Here is a 15,964-nt window from a genome sequence, read left to right on the forward strand (position 1 = left end):
TTTTGATGTATTTCTCTCTCGGCTGAGATAATCATCACCACTCATCAAGTACTACATATGAAAGTGACTCTCCTATTGGAGTTCTCACCAATATTGAAGTCTCACACCAAGGATGATCACACCTTCCCCTAGTGTTCTCCTTCTTGCATGGACAAGAATGTAAGATCCTACATAAGTCAACAATTCCTAGTAAATATTTGATCATGGTTCCTTAGAACGTTTAGAACTTTTGTTTGGCGTTGTACTAATACCAAAGGTTCATATCCTTCAAATAAGGCTCAAGTTTAGACGCATTCGCGCCAACATACAAGTCAACAACTCTGATGGATGATCAAGATAGACAACAAATTATAGATATAATAGTTCCCTCCTGGTAGAGATTCATGAATTTGGAAACTTTTCTGCCCTTGTTGTGGATCATCTAAGACTAACATGTCACTATGCTTGAGGCCTTGAGCTTCAAATGTGATGCCCGTTTTTCAGAAAATAAATCATTATGGTGAAGTTCAACAATCTCTTTGCTTGATGCTCAGTTGCTAGTTGTAAAGGAACAAGTCCATTTTCAGTCTCAATGATGCAACATTCTATTATGCGCTATTGAAAGACAAAAGCTATGGTATGAGATTAATGAGGGCACTGACTTTCTTGGAATGGAGTAGATTGAATAATATTATATATTGGACTCAAGTTTTTTGTTACAATATACATCAGATAACAGCACCAAATAGACATAAATCATGGGAACTTGAGACTGTGGGTGTGCTAGAGCTTAATCTTTATTCTCTAATAATATCTTAATAATCGCTCAATATTCTTATACACTTTATTTAATTATTTGTGACCAACACTGCACAACTACACCAACACACATTTCACCATATGTTTTGATCCATTCAGCCACAGAAAAATATCAGTTGGTTGAGTTCAATAAATCTAGTTTGCCAAGGTCACTATTAAACTTCATCACTGCTGGAAACTTGAATCTAGATGAAGAAGTGTTGGAACTAGGTTTGTTGGAAGCTATTAGTGAGAGCTTTTGGGTGTAAAATCTAAAATACTCACATAGAAGAGTTTTGAAAAACAACTCCCAAGTCTCACATAGGAGAGTGGAGGAACTTGAGAAAAAACTCATGTTATAAATAAAGGTCTTCTCCCCTCATTATAACTCGTCACAAGTTTAATGCGTTTTCGTTCAACTTTTTCTTTCTCCCTCAATTTTCCGCCGATGCATTTCCGGCTAACTCATCCCCTTTCTTTTCGTGGTACTAAGAATTGACACATACAGCCAAATTGCGGGAATTTCGAGAACTGACAATAATAGTCAGTATTGAGGGAAAAGAATTGGCACATGTAGTCATATTATGTGCATTTAAGAACTGACACTGGTAGTCAGTATTGAGGGAAAAGAATTGACACAGATAACCATATTGTGGGTATTTCGAGAATTGACATTAATAGCCATATTAAAAGAATTGACACAGATAACCATATTGTGGGTATTTCGAGAATTGACATTGATAGCCATATTATATGTATTTCGAGAATTGGCATTGGTAGACATATTGTGGTGGATGTATTTGAGATCGGTTCTTACAGTGTAGTGGCATGATTAATAGTATGCTTTTGCACATTTTAGGTAGGGCCACGAAACTTCTTAAAGAGAGCGATCTGGTCGTGACTCGACTAGTAAGTATTATTTCATGTCATTTATAATTGTTGCAAGCTATGATAACACAACAAGAATGAAGACTGAATCACTGTTAACAAAACTAATCTTACTCAACCTGCCACAAACAAGAACAAGAAAACCATAAAAGGGAGCTTCACATTGTCCAACATTACTTCTGGCTTGAATAAGCCAAACTCTACCACTTGATCCCAATTAAATTTTAAATTACTCTCAGTCTTTTATACTTATGTCAAACCACAAATTTCCCTTATCTGGCCATTTGATATTGCCTTTTGAAACAGAACTTTGAACCAAGATGAGAGGGGCATGACACACATAATGGCAGTGGTCCAGTATTATACCAAAATGTACTCCAATAGGCTAATGATAATGACATTAAGGAAATCTTCTACTTCAATCTTCAATATTCTGATCTTCTATAAGATCATCACACACTTCAGAGAAGGTTGGCACTTGGATCAGTGCCTGAAATGGAACTTCCTCCAATGCTATATCAAGCTTGCCCAACTCATCAGTTGTGAAGGGAGAACTAAAACTTGCTTACTATCTTCTAAATAACTGCAATATACCAAAGCATGTATACTCATGAAACATTAGTTGTTAAAATAGTAGGAGACATGGACTAATTTCTTCATGAAACAAGAAAGATTAAGAAAATCATTCATTGAATGACTATTTAATTGAGTGAATGAATTACATGATTGAATGAACAAAACCTCAACTCTTTTATCATTAGTAACAGCAGAACCACAAAACAAGAAAAATATGCCAGGAGCCTCCAAGTATGACTTAAATGATAATAAAGGGTAGTCCAGAGGATCCCACCTATTAGGGTATGAAGAGGATAAAATATACATAGCCTTATATTTACAAGCGGAGATACTATTTTCATGATTTTAATCTATGACCTCTTAGTTATTAAGCAACAACCCAACTATTATACCTTTATATTCATGACTTAAATGATACTATGGTGAAATTCATTGCACTGTGTAAAAGGTTATAAGGAAGCCTCAAAGCAAAGAAATTAAATGAACACAATCCATGAAGAGCATAATAATTGTTGCGTAAGGTTATTAATCATACACCATAATGTACTTGAGTATGCCCACTAAGCCACTAACTAGTTTGTGTCTCATCAGAATTTTCTTACCATGCACATTTGTCAAGAGCTTTCAATCATACACTTCATTGAAATTTAAAACTATGTAGGAAGAGCATTATCCCTTGTACAGTTTCTTAACCACTAACAGAGATCACATTTGATGAAGAGAATAAGAAAATGAATTAGAAATTAAATACGGGGGATAAAGAATGGGGATACTCAGTAAATATACTCAATCTAAAGTTAAACAATGGAAGATGTCAACACAAACCAGAGCTAGACTTCCTGAAACTTCATCCACACTTTTCCCTGGAGATAAATCTGATCCTATGTCTGATCAAATAAATAATTTATCCTTCCCTTCAGAATAAGGAAATCTTTATATCCAGACCTTATTAATATACTACACATGTAAACATCACCAATGTAATAGTTGGTAAAATGGAAGGTATTGCTGAGTAGCAACTAGCAATCAAATAAAGAGCTGAGAATAAATGTAGGAAGACAATATATTTGTTAACGATGTTTAGTCATGCAACCAACGACTCTAGGCCTCATCCTCTTACGAGTATCCCTGGTGGAGTAGCCAGCTCTTGTGACCCGATTTCTCAACGAGATCCATAAAGTACTGGAATTCATTGTTTGAACAAGAAATGTGAAGATTGTTTATTGAAATGTAAAGGTGTATGTGATTACAAAGAAGAAAGGAAATATATACATGAGGTAACTTACAAACCAACTAACCCATGCAAAAATAAACTATAACAATCATAGCCAATTAACAACTAACCCAAAATATCCTAATTAACCCATGTGACAAAAATGCTTTATTGATTTTCCATAATTCTCCAAAATGTCCTTGGAAGTCAGCCTGATGCACCAACCAAGCCCCTAGTGTGCCTTGGTAAGGCCTGGTGTGTCTGGTGCGCCTTGGTAAGAAATCTATGCGCCACAACTTGGCCAGGTGTGTGGCCTAATGCGCCAACTAGGAAGATGGGTGCGCTTGTGCCAGTCTAGTTCGATCACTGATCCAATTCTCCTCGGTCACGACATACAACTTGACTATGTTAGTGGTCCATCTCCCTCGGTCACGATCCATTCCTTGGCACAGTCAGCACTCCAATTCCCTCAGTCACGATCCATTTCTTGGGTTAGTCAGTGCTCCATTTCCCTTGGTCACGATATGCATCATGGCTTGGTCATCCTCGGTTATATTTGATGCTATAGGTTCAGACACATACATATTTGGTTCCATGGATATATTAATACTTTATTATAAAGAGAGATTGATACTTACATCCTCTTCCAAAAATAAAGTCATCACTATGTTTTTTGCGAACAAAATACATAAAACTCTCATTTGACCAATCTTAGATAGTTTTGGTCTGCAACCAAGATTGTTAAAACTCGAATCTTGATTTATGGATTGGGAAAGTTATAGGTATTAGTACTTGGTCACCTTGACTAAATATATGGACCATATATACTATGAACTTGTTTCATTACTTATTTGAATACTTTTTTCCAAAAAGGACAAAAATGATTTATTATTTTTGTGTTTAATAATGGTTTATATTTCTTCCATGTATCTAATAATATGTAATGAAAAAATCAAACTCTTTTGGTTGAAACTTATTTGGTTTATTGGATTTGTTTTAATGGAGAAATATTAGGAGAAAAGAAACAACACTTACCAAAAAATGTATTTCTTAGAAAAGAAAGACACAACCAGAGCATTGTCATTTTTCTAACATTTAATTTTTAAAAATATTTCATATTTATTTTACATTTATTAGAAGAAAAGAATAAAAGAAAAAAACATTGATAGTTAATCGCATTCCTCGTCTAGAAATGGAAGAAACAAGGTTCAAGTTACCTTATTTTAAAAAGATTTATGTTTATTAGTCATATTGTACTTTCAGTCATCTATTCATTATTGAAAAGATTGGTTATTAACTAGTTGTTTAGTAAAATATTCATTTTAATCATTCAATGAATAAAAATATTTTCTTATTAACTATCCACTTAGTAAATAAAATTATTAATTATCAATTCCTTATTAATTACTCATTATTAAAAAGATTTTTTAATTAATAATTCATTGTTAAATTATTATTATATTAATTACTAATGATAGTATGAGAAATTTTGAGAAAATAAGAAATTTGGCAATGATCTAATTTTACATTTTTTATAAAGATAGAAGGAGCGGTGCTAATAACTTTTACCGCTTTTTAACTTGAAGGAAAAGGAAGATGTATTGTTGTCATCCTAATCTTTTAAAGATTACATATTTAAATTATCATTTTTATTATTTTAATTATTATTAAAATATTATTGCAATATTAATTTCAATAAATAAGAATAATAAAGAATTAAGAAAAGAAATGAATAAAATAAAATAAAATAAAATAATATAAAAGGTATAAGAAAAAAAGAAGGGGTCTATAAAAAACATATTTTACATCTTAGTTATCATAAATATTTATTAGATATTATATTACTAGAATACTTATAGAAAGTATTAATAGATTAATATATATATATATATATATATAATATTATTTATTTTTTTATATTTTGACTTATCCTTAATAGAGTAATTTATTCTAGAAAATAAAATGGTTTAGATCTACTTACTAATTCAAATTATTATATTTTTTAGACTGGTTAGTTAAGATATTGAGTGAGTTTTTTTAACTTGCACATGCAGTAAATAAATTCTCTCCATAAAAATGCAATTTTTTTTAGGAATAACAACTAATGACACTTAATAGCATTTTGGGTTGAAGGAAAACAATAAAGTGAAGGGAATGAATATAAAATGACAGTGCATTAAGGATGTGTTTGGTTCTAGTGAAAATGGGAGGAAGGAAAATGAGTGGAAGGAAAAATAAATTTTCTAATGTTTGGTTGACATGAAAAAAGAGGAGGGAAAGAAAAATATATGGGCCCATACAAAAATATTTTATTCTCAAATGGGAGATGAAAACACATGGAAAATGGTCATTTAGATAAAATGACCATAATACCCTTATTCTATCTCTAAAGTCTAAACTCTAACTTTATTCATATTCTCTCCTCAAACTCAGTTTCTCATATTCTCTCATCAAACTCAGTTTCTCATATTTTCTCATCAAATTTACTTTTTCTTCAAATGAGTTTGTCATTATAATAATAAAAATAAATAGAACTTTAACATTCTAATTCAATATTTTTTCATTTTCAAATTTCAATTAAATAATGTACTTCTTTTTCCGCTTGTTTTAACTCATGCAACTCCACTTAATTTTTTATTCTTTTTATTATTTTTGATTCATTCATTTTTTGTGATAGAATATGAATGTTTTGCACTATAACAAAATGTATTTTTTTTTAAATTTCAATTATTATTTTTGGAGAACTTATGATTTGTTGGGTGAATATTTGTATTAGTCCATTTTAGAGGTGTTTTTTTCTTTAATTATTATTTTTATTATTCACATGATTCATAAATTAATATATTTAAGTTTTTCCTACCTAACGTTTGGTACATAAAAGTGTTTGTTTCATATTTATACTTCTTGGAGTTAGTTTGATGAAAGAGATTATGGATAGTAACAACAACAATAATATAAATGTAACATTTCTTAGTTGAGGTATTTATGTAATTTCAAAAGTATATTTTTTCTTTTCTTTTCACTTTTTGCACAACCAAACAAGAGAAGATAAAATTTATAACTTTCTTTCCTTCTTTTTTCCTTTAAATCAAACAACTATTTTTCACCACAGTTTCTACTACTTTTCATTCCTTCAACTTGTTTCCTTTCTTTTTCTCCTTCCATTTTCCTTTATGAACCAATTACCAGAGTATAAAGGAAAAAGAGAATGATTATAACAAGAGACTAAAATATCTCCTTAAATTCATTGATTGTTTGATACGTGTCTTATTTTTTATTTTATAATATATTTTAAAATAAAAACTTCTAGAGAGAAGTAAAATAAGACACACGTCAAACTAAGACACACGTCAAACAATCAATGGATTTAATGAGATAAATTATCTCATAGTATGAGAAGATATTTTATTCTCTTGTAAGAACGATGCGAAAATCATGATGTTGGTTATACAAAATTCGTGAAAAAAGTGACAAAGAAATTGCACAAAAATTGATGGGTTGTTTATAAATTTTTGATGAATTATGTCATGGTGTCATGCACCCGACCTTAGACTCGAAGCTAATCTGACTCCAAATATCGTTTGAGTCAGCTTTTAAATCTAAACCTAACCCTAAACATTATTAAATATAATGCATACTCATTTTAGATAAAATATTCTCAATATTATTTATTAATATGAATATGTAATTTGACATATAAAATAATATATATATATATTGTTAATCATATATATGACAAAAAAATAGAAAATTAATGATATTTTCAACCAAAGAGATGTCATTACTTCGTACACAATTGAATAGACATGCATATAAACATGATGAATGAGTGATCATGAACAGACCGAGGTCGGGTCATGTTTATCCCTTACCTGACGCTAAATATTGACAAAATCTACTTTTTGAACCCGGATTCAATCATAGACTCGATGAAACTCAATCATATTTAGGCATAATTAAAATTGGGCTAAACTAGATGAGTGAGTATGGACGAGTCATGCTCATCCCTAGTGTATTTGGAAGGGATATAGTAACAATTAGCAAGGATTGAAATTAAATGGGTTGAAGAATAAGAGGCCGTTTTGATTTAGAACAAAAGTAGTTTTTCTTGATGTTTGAAATGTTGTATGCTACTAGGGTTCCACTTGATATACAAAAATGTTACTAGACCCTTATGATAGAAGCTCTTGCCCAAAGTAATTACAAAATGTCAGTTTTCCGTAATATTACTAAGATACTCTTATTTTAATATAAAATTACCAAAATATTGCTAGTTGCACATCTTAATATCGAAGCACAACAAAGGAGAAAGAAGAGGTTATCAAAAATGCTTTCATTACTATTTTCAGAGGAAAATATCAAGAAGAGAAAGAAAGCTATAGAAGAAGAACTTTGTATATTGAAATGTTTAGTAAATGAGTAATTGAATAAACTAACCCTTCATATATAAAGGGAAAGGCCTAACAACTAACAAACAGAAATATAGAAAACATACTTTAGACAAAAGAGAAGCCCAAAAGAGATTAAGAGAAAATGGGAGAGGGAAGCCATTGTTGCTTGATCATGAAGGTACCGAAATTAACAGCCCCCTCAAGTTGGACGGTGCAAAGAGCAAAGACCCAACTTGGAAATGAATTGCTGGAATGGCTTTGATGGTAGAGGCTTAATGAAGGCATCAGCAAGATGATCTTTGGAAGAGATTGGAAGAAGTTGAACGATACCTTTTAAATTTTCTCAAACACAACGTGGCAATCAATTTTAATGTGTTTGGTGCGTTCGTGGAAGACGGGGTTTTGTGCTAGGTATATGGCGGATCTATTGTCGTAGTAAACTGGGATATGGATATTTAAAGGGATATGGAGATCCTGGAAAAGATAACAAAGCCACTGAATTTCACATACAAGACTACCCAAGGCTCTGTACTCGACTTCTGATGAGGAACGACTAACTGTGCTTTGTTTCTTTGTCTTCCATGAAATTATAGAGTTGCCAAGAAACACACAAAATCCAGTGATGGAGTTGCGAGTGTCTAGACAGCAGGCTCAATCAGAGTCGGCAAAGGCAGAGATCTTAGAAGTAGATGATGAAGAGAAGAATATGCCTTGATCATGAGAGGCTTTGAGGTAATGTAGGACTTTTAAGGCAGCTTGATAGTGAGTGGTGTGAGGCTAAGTCATGAAGAGGCTGAGTTGTTGGACAACATAGGAAATATCTAGTATGGAAAGGGTTAGGTAAATGTGTCTACCAACTAACCTTATATAGGAAGAGGAGAACCTTAAGCTAGTTAAAGTTTGATGGAGGGGTCGAAGGGGGTTTTGGCAGGTTTAGAGGCTAAAGTTCTTGAGTCTTCAAGCTTAAGGTGTATTTTCTTTGGTTGAGATGGATTCCTGTAGAAGATCGAGCAACTTCAAGACCCAAAAAGTATCTTAGGTGACCAAGGTCCTTAATCTTGTAGGTGATGTCAAGGATGTGTTTAACATGATTTATCTCGAAGATGTTGTTGCCTGTGAGGACAAGGTCATCCGCATACACCAGGATAGTTGTGAATGATGAGGTAGAATGTTTGGTGAAGAGAGCTTGATCAGCAGATGAGTGATGGAAGCCAAGAGATAAAAGATTTGTAGAGAGGGTTGTGTGCCATTCTCTGCTGGCTTGCATGTAGACTTCTTTATGAAGGTCACCATGCAAGAAGGCATTGTTGATGTCCAATTGTTCCTGGAACCATGAGTTTGATGCTGCCAATGCAAGGATGATTCTAATGGTTGTAATCTTCACAATAGGGGAGAATGTGTCGAAATAATATACTCCTTCCATTTGATTGAATCCTTTAGCAACTAATCTGGCGTTGTGTCTTTCTAGAGTGCCACCTGTATGATATTTAGTCTTGTAGACCCACTTGCAGCCAATGGAAGATTTTTTAGGTGGTAGGGGAACCAAAGACCATGTGTGATTAAGACTGAGAGCCTGGAGTTCCTTCTACATTGCATAATTCCAACATGGAATTTGAGAAGCTTGCTTGTAAGATGATGATTCAGTGAGAGTGGTAACAGTAAGGCAAAAGTTCCTGTAAGAGGTAGAGCAATTAGCATAATTGAGACAACAAGATAGAGGGTAGAGAATACCTGAAGACGAGGAAGTTGAATTGAATTGAAAGTGAGTAAGATTGCAATGATAATCTTGTAAATGTAAGGGTGGTTTCCTGATTCTAGTTTATTGTCTGATGGGAGTGTTTGAGGATAGGGGATGGATGGGTGGGTCAGAGTTTATGTTGGGAGGAAGGGTGGGAGGAAGGTCATTTGTGGACTCAGGGATGAAAGTGATGTTTGGTTTGCAGACAGAAGGTTCTTGGTTCTCATGAAAGTCTTGGAAGGGAAATTGGTCTTCATAAAAAATAGTGTTTCTTGAGATGAAGATGGAATGAGTTTGGAGATTATAAAGGATGGATCCTTTAGTGCCTTGTTGATATCCAATGAAGGCGGCTTTGATGGCTCTAGGTTGAAATTTGGTTCGGTGGGATTGAATTGTTGTTGCAAAGGTCAAACAACCAAAAACTTTGAGGTTGTCCAAGGAAGGAAGGGTGTTGTGTATGCATTGGTATGGACTTTTGTATTTTAAAAGAGGGGTAGGTAGTCTATTAAAGAGGTAAACAACATGTTGGATGGCAAAATTCCAGAGTTTGGGTGGGAGATGAGATTGAAAAAACAAGGCTCTAGCAATATTAAGAATGTGTTGATGCTTTCTTTCAACAATTCCATTTTGTTGAGGGGTCTCAACACAAGTTCTTTGATGGATGATTCCCTTAGAGGAGAGGTAGTCATGCATCAATAATTCAACCACATTGTCACTTCTCAAACATTTCAATTTGCTACAAAATTGTGTGTCAATGTATGCTATGAAGTTGATTAAGTGAGGCCTAGCCTCTGCTTTTTATTTGAGAAGTAAAACCCTAGTAAATCTATTGTGGTCATCAACAAGAGTGAGGAAATATTTGTGGCCAAACAAAGATGGGACAGAATAAGGTCCCCAAATATCAACATACAATACATCAAAAGGGTGTAAGCTATGTGTTGTGCTATGATTAAAAGGTAATTTTTTTTGTTTAGACATATGACATACATCACAGGGAGTAAAATGATGTGCATTATGGATAAAAGGAAACTGTTTTATAAGTTGTGATATTACAGCAGTAGGAACATAGCCTAATCTTAAGTGCCATATAGGATTATTCACATTTTGAGAATTCGAATTGAAAGTAAAAGACTGATTGATAAAGGTTCTTGATAGAGGAAGATTAAGCATGAATAATCCTTGATGAAGTCATGCTGAACCAATCATCTTCTTGGTATGGTTCTGCAAGATTAAGCATTCATGTTGAAAAAAGATTAAATGGCATTGTAGGTTATGCATCAATTTATTTACTGAAACTAGATTAACATGAAATTGAGGTACAAAGATTACATTAGTTAAAATAAGAGAATGAGTGAGTCTTATAGTCCCAGAGGTGCAAGTGGAAACATGTTCACCATTTGGCAGAGAGATAAACATAGGTGCTATAGATTTATAAGAAAAAAAATTGGTCATATCATAGGTGATATGATCTGTAACACTTGTGTCTAGTAGCCATTGGGAGTAAGGATTACTTGTATTGGTAGGAGGAGTGGTGGTGTGAGTAGCTGTTGTTTGCATAGCAGAATTGATAACATGGTTTCCCCTCTTTGATTGTTGGAGTAGGGTTAGAATTCCTTGTTCTTCTTCTTCAGTAAAGGTTCTGTTGGATCCTTGTGCAGTAGTAGATTGTGATATGGCAAAATTATTGATATCTTCTTTGTCAAGAGGGAATCCAGTGGTATGGTTGACTAGTTTGATTGGCTTATTGTTTTGATATCCAGGAGGATATCCATGCTTTAAGAAGCATGCGTCAGTGGTGTGGTTGGTTCTCTCACAGAAGGTGTAGAATTTGTTTCCTTGACTTCTGCCACCTCCATTGGTTCTTGATCCCCTTCCTCTGTATTGGTAATTTCCTTTACCTCTAGAGTTATTGGCATTTGTATTGAAGTTTCTAATTACAGATTCTTGCCTTGAATTGATGGATAATGCTTGGTTTTCAGGCTCAAGAGAAGGAAGGATAAGCAGGTTAAAATGTCTTTCCTGTTGGGTTAAGAGGGCAAAGACTTTGCTAATATTGGGTAGGGGTTCAAGAAGCATGATCTGAGATCTAACTTGAGCATATTGTTCATTTAGTCCTTTTAGAAATCGAACCACATAACTTTGTTCCCTATAGGTTGTAACACACTGAACCAATCCACAAGAGCAAGGGATGACACATTTACAATTTGGAATGGGTGTGAAGTTTTTCAATTTCTTCCCAAATGTTCTTTAGTTGGTTATAGAATTCTGATATATAGATAGGTTACCTTGATTTAAGTGGTAGAAATCCTCTAATAGTTCTGCAATCCGAAACATATCTCCTTGGTAGTACCTTTCTTGTAGTTCTTTCCAAGCTTCAGCAGCTGAATCAATCCAAAAGATTGATTTCACAATTGATTCTTCTACTGAGTGTTGAATCCAAGATAAGACCATGTTGTTGCATCTTCTCCGTGGAACGTGCATTGAGTCTTCTGGTGCAGGTTGAGGTAAGCTTCCATCGATGAAGCTGAGTTTATTCTTTGAATCAAGGGTTAACTTCATTGCTCTGGCCCAAGAATGGTAATTCTTGCCATTGAGTAACGGTGTCATAAGGACCAAAGCATGGTTCTCACTTGAGTGAAAGAAGTAAAGGTTTATGTAAGGATCAAGAGTGTTGTTCTGGTTAGCCATTGATGAAAGTGAGAAGGCTGATAAGAGAAGAGAAACACGGGGTGTTGAAAGAGGGAGGAAGAAGAGAAGGGCTTGAAGATGAATTAGAGCATTTTAAGCTCTGATACCATCTTAATATCGAAGCACAACAGAGGAGAAAGAAGAGGTTATCAAAAATGCTTTCATTACTATTTGCATAGGAAAATATCAACAAGAGAAAGAAAGCTAGAGAAGAAGAACTTTGTATATTGATATGTTTAGTAAGTGAGTAACTGAATAAACTAACTATTCATATATAAAAGAAAAGGCTTAACAACTAACTAACAGAAATATAAAAGAATTGGGCTGACAAACAATAAAGGCCCAACAGAAGGAAATAAAGAAAACATGCTTTAGACAAAAGAGAAGCTCAAAAGAGATTAAAGAAAAAAGGAGAGAGAGAAGTCATTGTTGCTTGATCATGAAGGTAGCGAAATTAACAACATACACAAAAGTTGTCCTTATAAAATTATAAATATTACCTTAACATTCCTATTGGGTAAAAAAATTCACAGTCCTTATTATAAAACCATAAAAATTATCACAATGTTGGCTACAATAATTTAGTGACTTTTAAAAACTTAAAAATTACGACACATTTTCTCTTAATTTCTGTTTTTCCTTATATCAAAATAATAATGTGTGATAAAAGTAGATATTCACACAACAACTTATGAAGAAATTTATGTAGACAAATTAAGAAGTAGGATCTTCAATCTATAGCAAAATAAATCTGACACAGATCACAGATGAATATCACCTTGCTTCTCACACAAATTACATTATATTAATAATAGAGTAACATCTTATCTCTAAACAAAACAAAAAGATCCTTCTAACTATAGCTGTAGTGGTCCTCAACTTTATCTCCTACCCTACTGAATTCAATCCACTTGTTGGACTTGCAAACATTCATAAAATAATAGAACCCAATCCCAAAAGCAGTCATAAAAGCACTAGTCACATACACAATTTTGGAAGCAGTACTCATAACATAAACCAAAAGCAAAGATGGGATCAAACACATGATTATTAAACCTGGCAACCTCAATGGTACCATATATGGTCTTTTTAATGATGGAAATTTCCTCCTTAGCTTAATGTAAGATATAAACTCCAAAAGCATTCCCAAACTGTACAAGAAATTCACTGTCGATATAATATCTGTAAATGTAAAGCAAGACATTATAATTGCCACTATTGTTGATATCAAAATTCCCATCCAAGGAGTATTAAACCACTTTGATCTCTCACCAAATATTTGTGGTAGAAACCCTAAATCTGACATGCCTAATACTTGGTATGCAGCAGTACTCAGTTGTGCTTCAAATAATCCAATAATTGATAAAACAGCACCAATTTCCATCCAGAATTTTAACCACTTGCCAGCAATAATCTCAGCCACATTTGCAAAATACCCATCAACCCAATTTTCTTGATCAAGTGGTATAGCCCCAGTTGCAGCAAGTAACGGGATAATATAAGCTAAACAAGTAAGCAACCCAGCATATAATAAAGCCTTAGGAAATGTTCTCTGTGGGTCTTCAATTTCACCAGCTAAAGTACTAGCATTATCCCAAAAGTTCAAGTTCCAAAATAAGGTATTGAAGTACAAAGTCCAATCTTTCTTCACACCCTTCTCACCTAAACTTAGCCATCTAGATGGGTCAATTTTGGGAATTGAAATCAAGGACAGTAAAATAAATGGCATAAGTGAAACAACACCTAGAGCAACAGCAGCATAACCAACTATACTCAAACCTGAATAATTCAAAAGGGATAGTATACAAGTGAAGATAAATATGGACAAATATCTAGGGAAACCAGTGGACAAAATAGGAATTACCAACTTGAGATAATCTATACAAAGAACTGGATATGATGCCATGTTAATAACCCCACTAAAGAATTTCCAGAAACCCATTAGAGAACCCCAAAATGGACCAAAAGCTTCATTAGCCCAAATCACAAAACCACCATTGCCAGGGAAAGTTGTGGCAAGTTCTGCTGTGACAAGTGCTTCTGGGATACTCCAAATGAAAGGGAAAATGATGAAACCAATTATTGCCAAGAGGGGTCCACCAGCTCCTACTGCATACTCTTCACCATAGGGACCTCCTGCAACCTCAAAGTAGATTAGAAAAACTAGAGGGAGGAGAGATAGTTTCTTAGATGATTTAGGAGAAACCTCTTTCTTTGTGTTATGATCATCAAGAAGGTGTTGTTGGGAAGCTGAAGAGGAGAGACAATTATCTTCCATGTTGGTGTCTTTTGATGATTCCAAATCTAAATCTAAGGTTCTGGAACATGTAACTAGGGGAAGTGTTAGCATGTACTGATATTTTTGGTGCTATGTACTGTACGTGTGAGATAATAAGTCATTTTCGCATCTGGAACGCATCATGCGGTGCATATTTCAACCATGTGATCTTTAATGACTTGTTTGAAATAAGAAACATGAGTGTAATATTATGTACTAATTTATATAGTTATTGTATTATTTATCTTTTATTTATATTATTTTAATTTAAGGGTTAATAATAATTGAAAATAAATGATATATAATATAATGATAATGTAAAAAACTTTTTCATTCTAATACATGAATCTAATATTTATACAATTTTAATACGAAGAGTTATATATTCTCATATATTATTTTTCATTCATTTCTAAGTGGAAGATCACTAGTATCTAACTCATTCTGGCATACAATTTTTTTCTTCTGATAATAGTATTTTCTGTACATGTCTTTTCTTTTGGTATAGTGTTTACTAGATTTAAACATATGCATGTGATATAAATTTTTAGGTAAATTGCAGTTAGAGCTTCTGACAGGTTTGTCCCGATCACATTTCAGAAATGATATTCTTACCCATTTTATATTTTGAGTTGTATGGCACCCATTCAATTCTCCAATAATCACTATGGAGAGCAATGACATAAGGGGGGAAATCATTAACAGTGGATATATTCTTTTTCACTACTTCTTATTGAATATTGACTAAAAGAAAAAGATGATGAAAAGACTTTCTTAAGCCAAACAAAAAAAGAAGTGGCTAAAGATCATCTTGAAGAAAGGGAGAATTTCTAGTCAAGTAAAAGAAAGTGGCTATAGTGAAACCAACATTAATGCACTTTTCCCTTTAGCAACATAATCTTCAAGAGCTTTGACTATAAATAGTAGTGTTCCATGTCATTGTAAGACACACCAAATACTTAGCTTAGTGCATATTCTCTCTTCTTGTTCTCTTGTTCTAATTGTGTGAGAAATACTTGAGTGAGAGTGAAATTAGGTGTACTTGGATTTTGGGAAGTGGGTCAAACATTTGTAGTTCTCTTTTATCATAGTGGAATAATCCTTGTTGCTCTTCAGCTGTGGACGTAGGCAAATTGTCGAATCACATTAAATTCTCGGTGTCATTTTCTCTATTATATTTTCTCCATGGGTCTTCCGCTACAACAAACTAGTATCAGAGCTCGTAGAGCTCTTGCATGTTAAGCCGTACGACCTAAAATAAAATTCTTAGTATGCTCTATGTTTGCATCATTGTCTGATCTTACACATCATACAAGAATTATTCTTGTTACTGGAAATGTATAATAGTGTGAAAGTGCATGTCTAGGAAAGTTCTGTCTTAGGAAAGACCTAGTATTTAAGCGTATCTGTTAAGA

At 33.5% G+C, this 15,964-nt stretch overlaps 1 protein-coding gene and 1 pseudogene across 1 annotated transcript; both read right to left on the reverse strand.

The window, feature by feature from the left end:
* Window positions 1-34: 34 nt before the first annotated feature.
* LOC109340644 lies at window positions 35-2,547 on the reverse strand (annotated as a pseudogene).
* Window positions 2,548-12,983: 10,436 nt separating this feature from the next.
* On the reverse strand, window positions 12,984-14,660 carry LOC109340643 (probable polyamine transporter At3g13620). The gene has a single exon (XM_019578362.1). The coding sequence runs from the start codon at window positions 14,619-14,621 to the stop codon at window positions 13,125-13,127; it is 1,497 nt and encodes a 498-aa protein (XP_019433907.1). The 5' UTR covers window positions 14,622-14,660; the 3' UTR covers window positions 12,984-13,124.
* Window positions 14,661-15,964: the final 1,304 nt, after the last annotated feature.

Source organism: Lupinus angustifolius, unplaced genomic scaffold, assembly GCF_001865875.1.
Source record: "Lupinus angustifolius cultivar Tanjil unplaced genomic scaffold, LupAngTanjil_v1.0 Scaffold_215_48, whole genome shotgun sequence".
Taxonomy (NCBI): Eukaryota; Viridiplantae; Streptophyta; class Magnoliopsida; order Fabales; family Fabaceae; genus Lupinus; species Lupinus angustifolius.

What these genes read in the sequence shown, in the direction of transcription:
- LOC109340643 (XM_019578362.1), bottom strand. Translation starts at nt 14,621, where the DNA reads ATGCTAACACTTCCCCTAGTTACATGTTCCAGAACCTTAGATTTAGAT.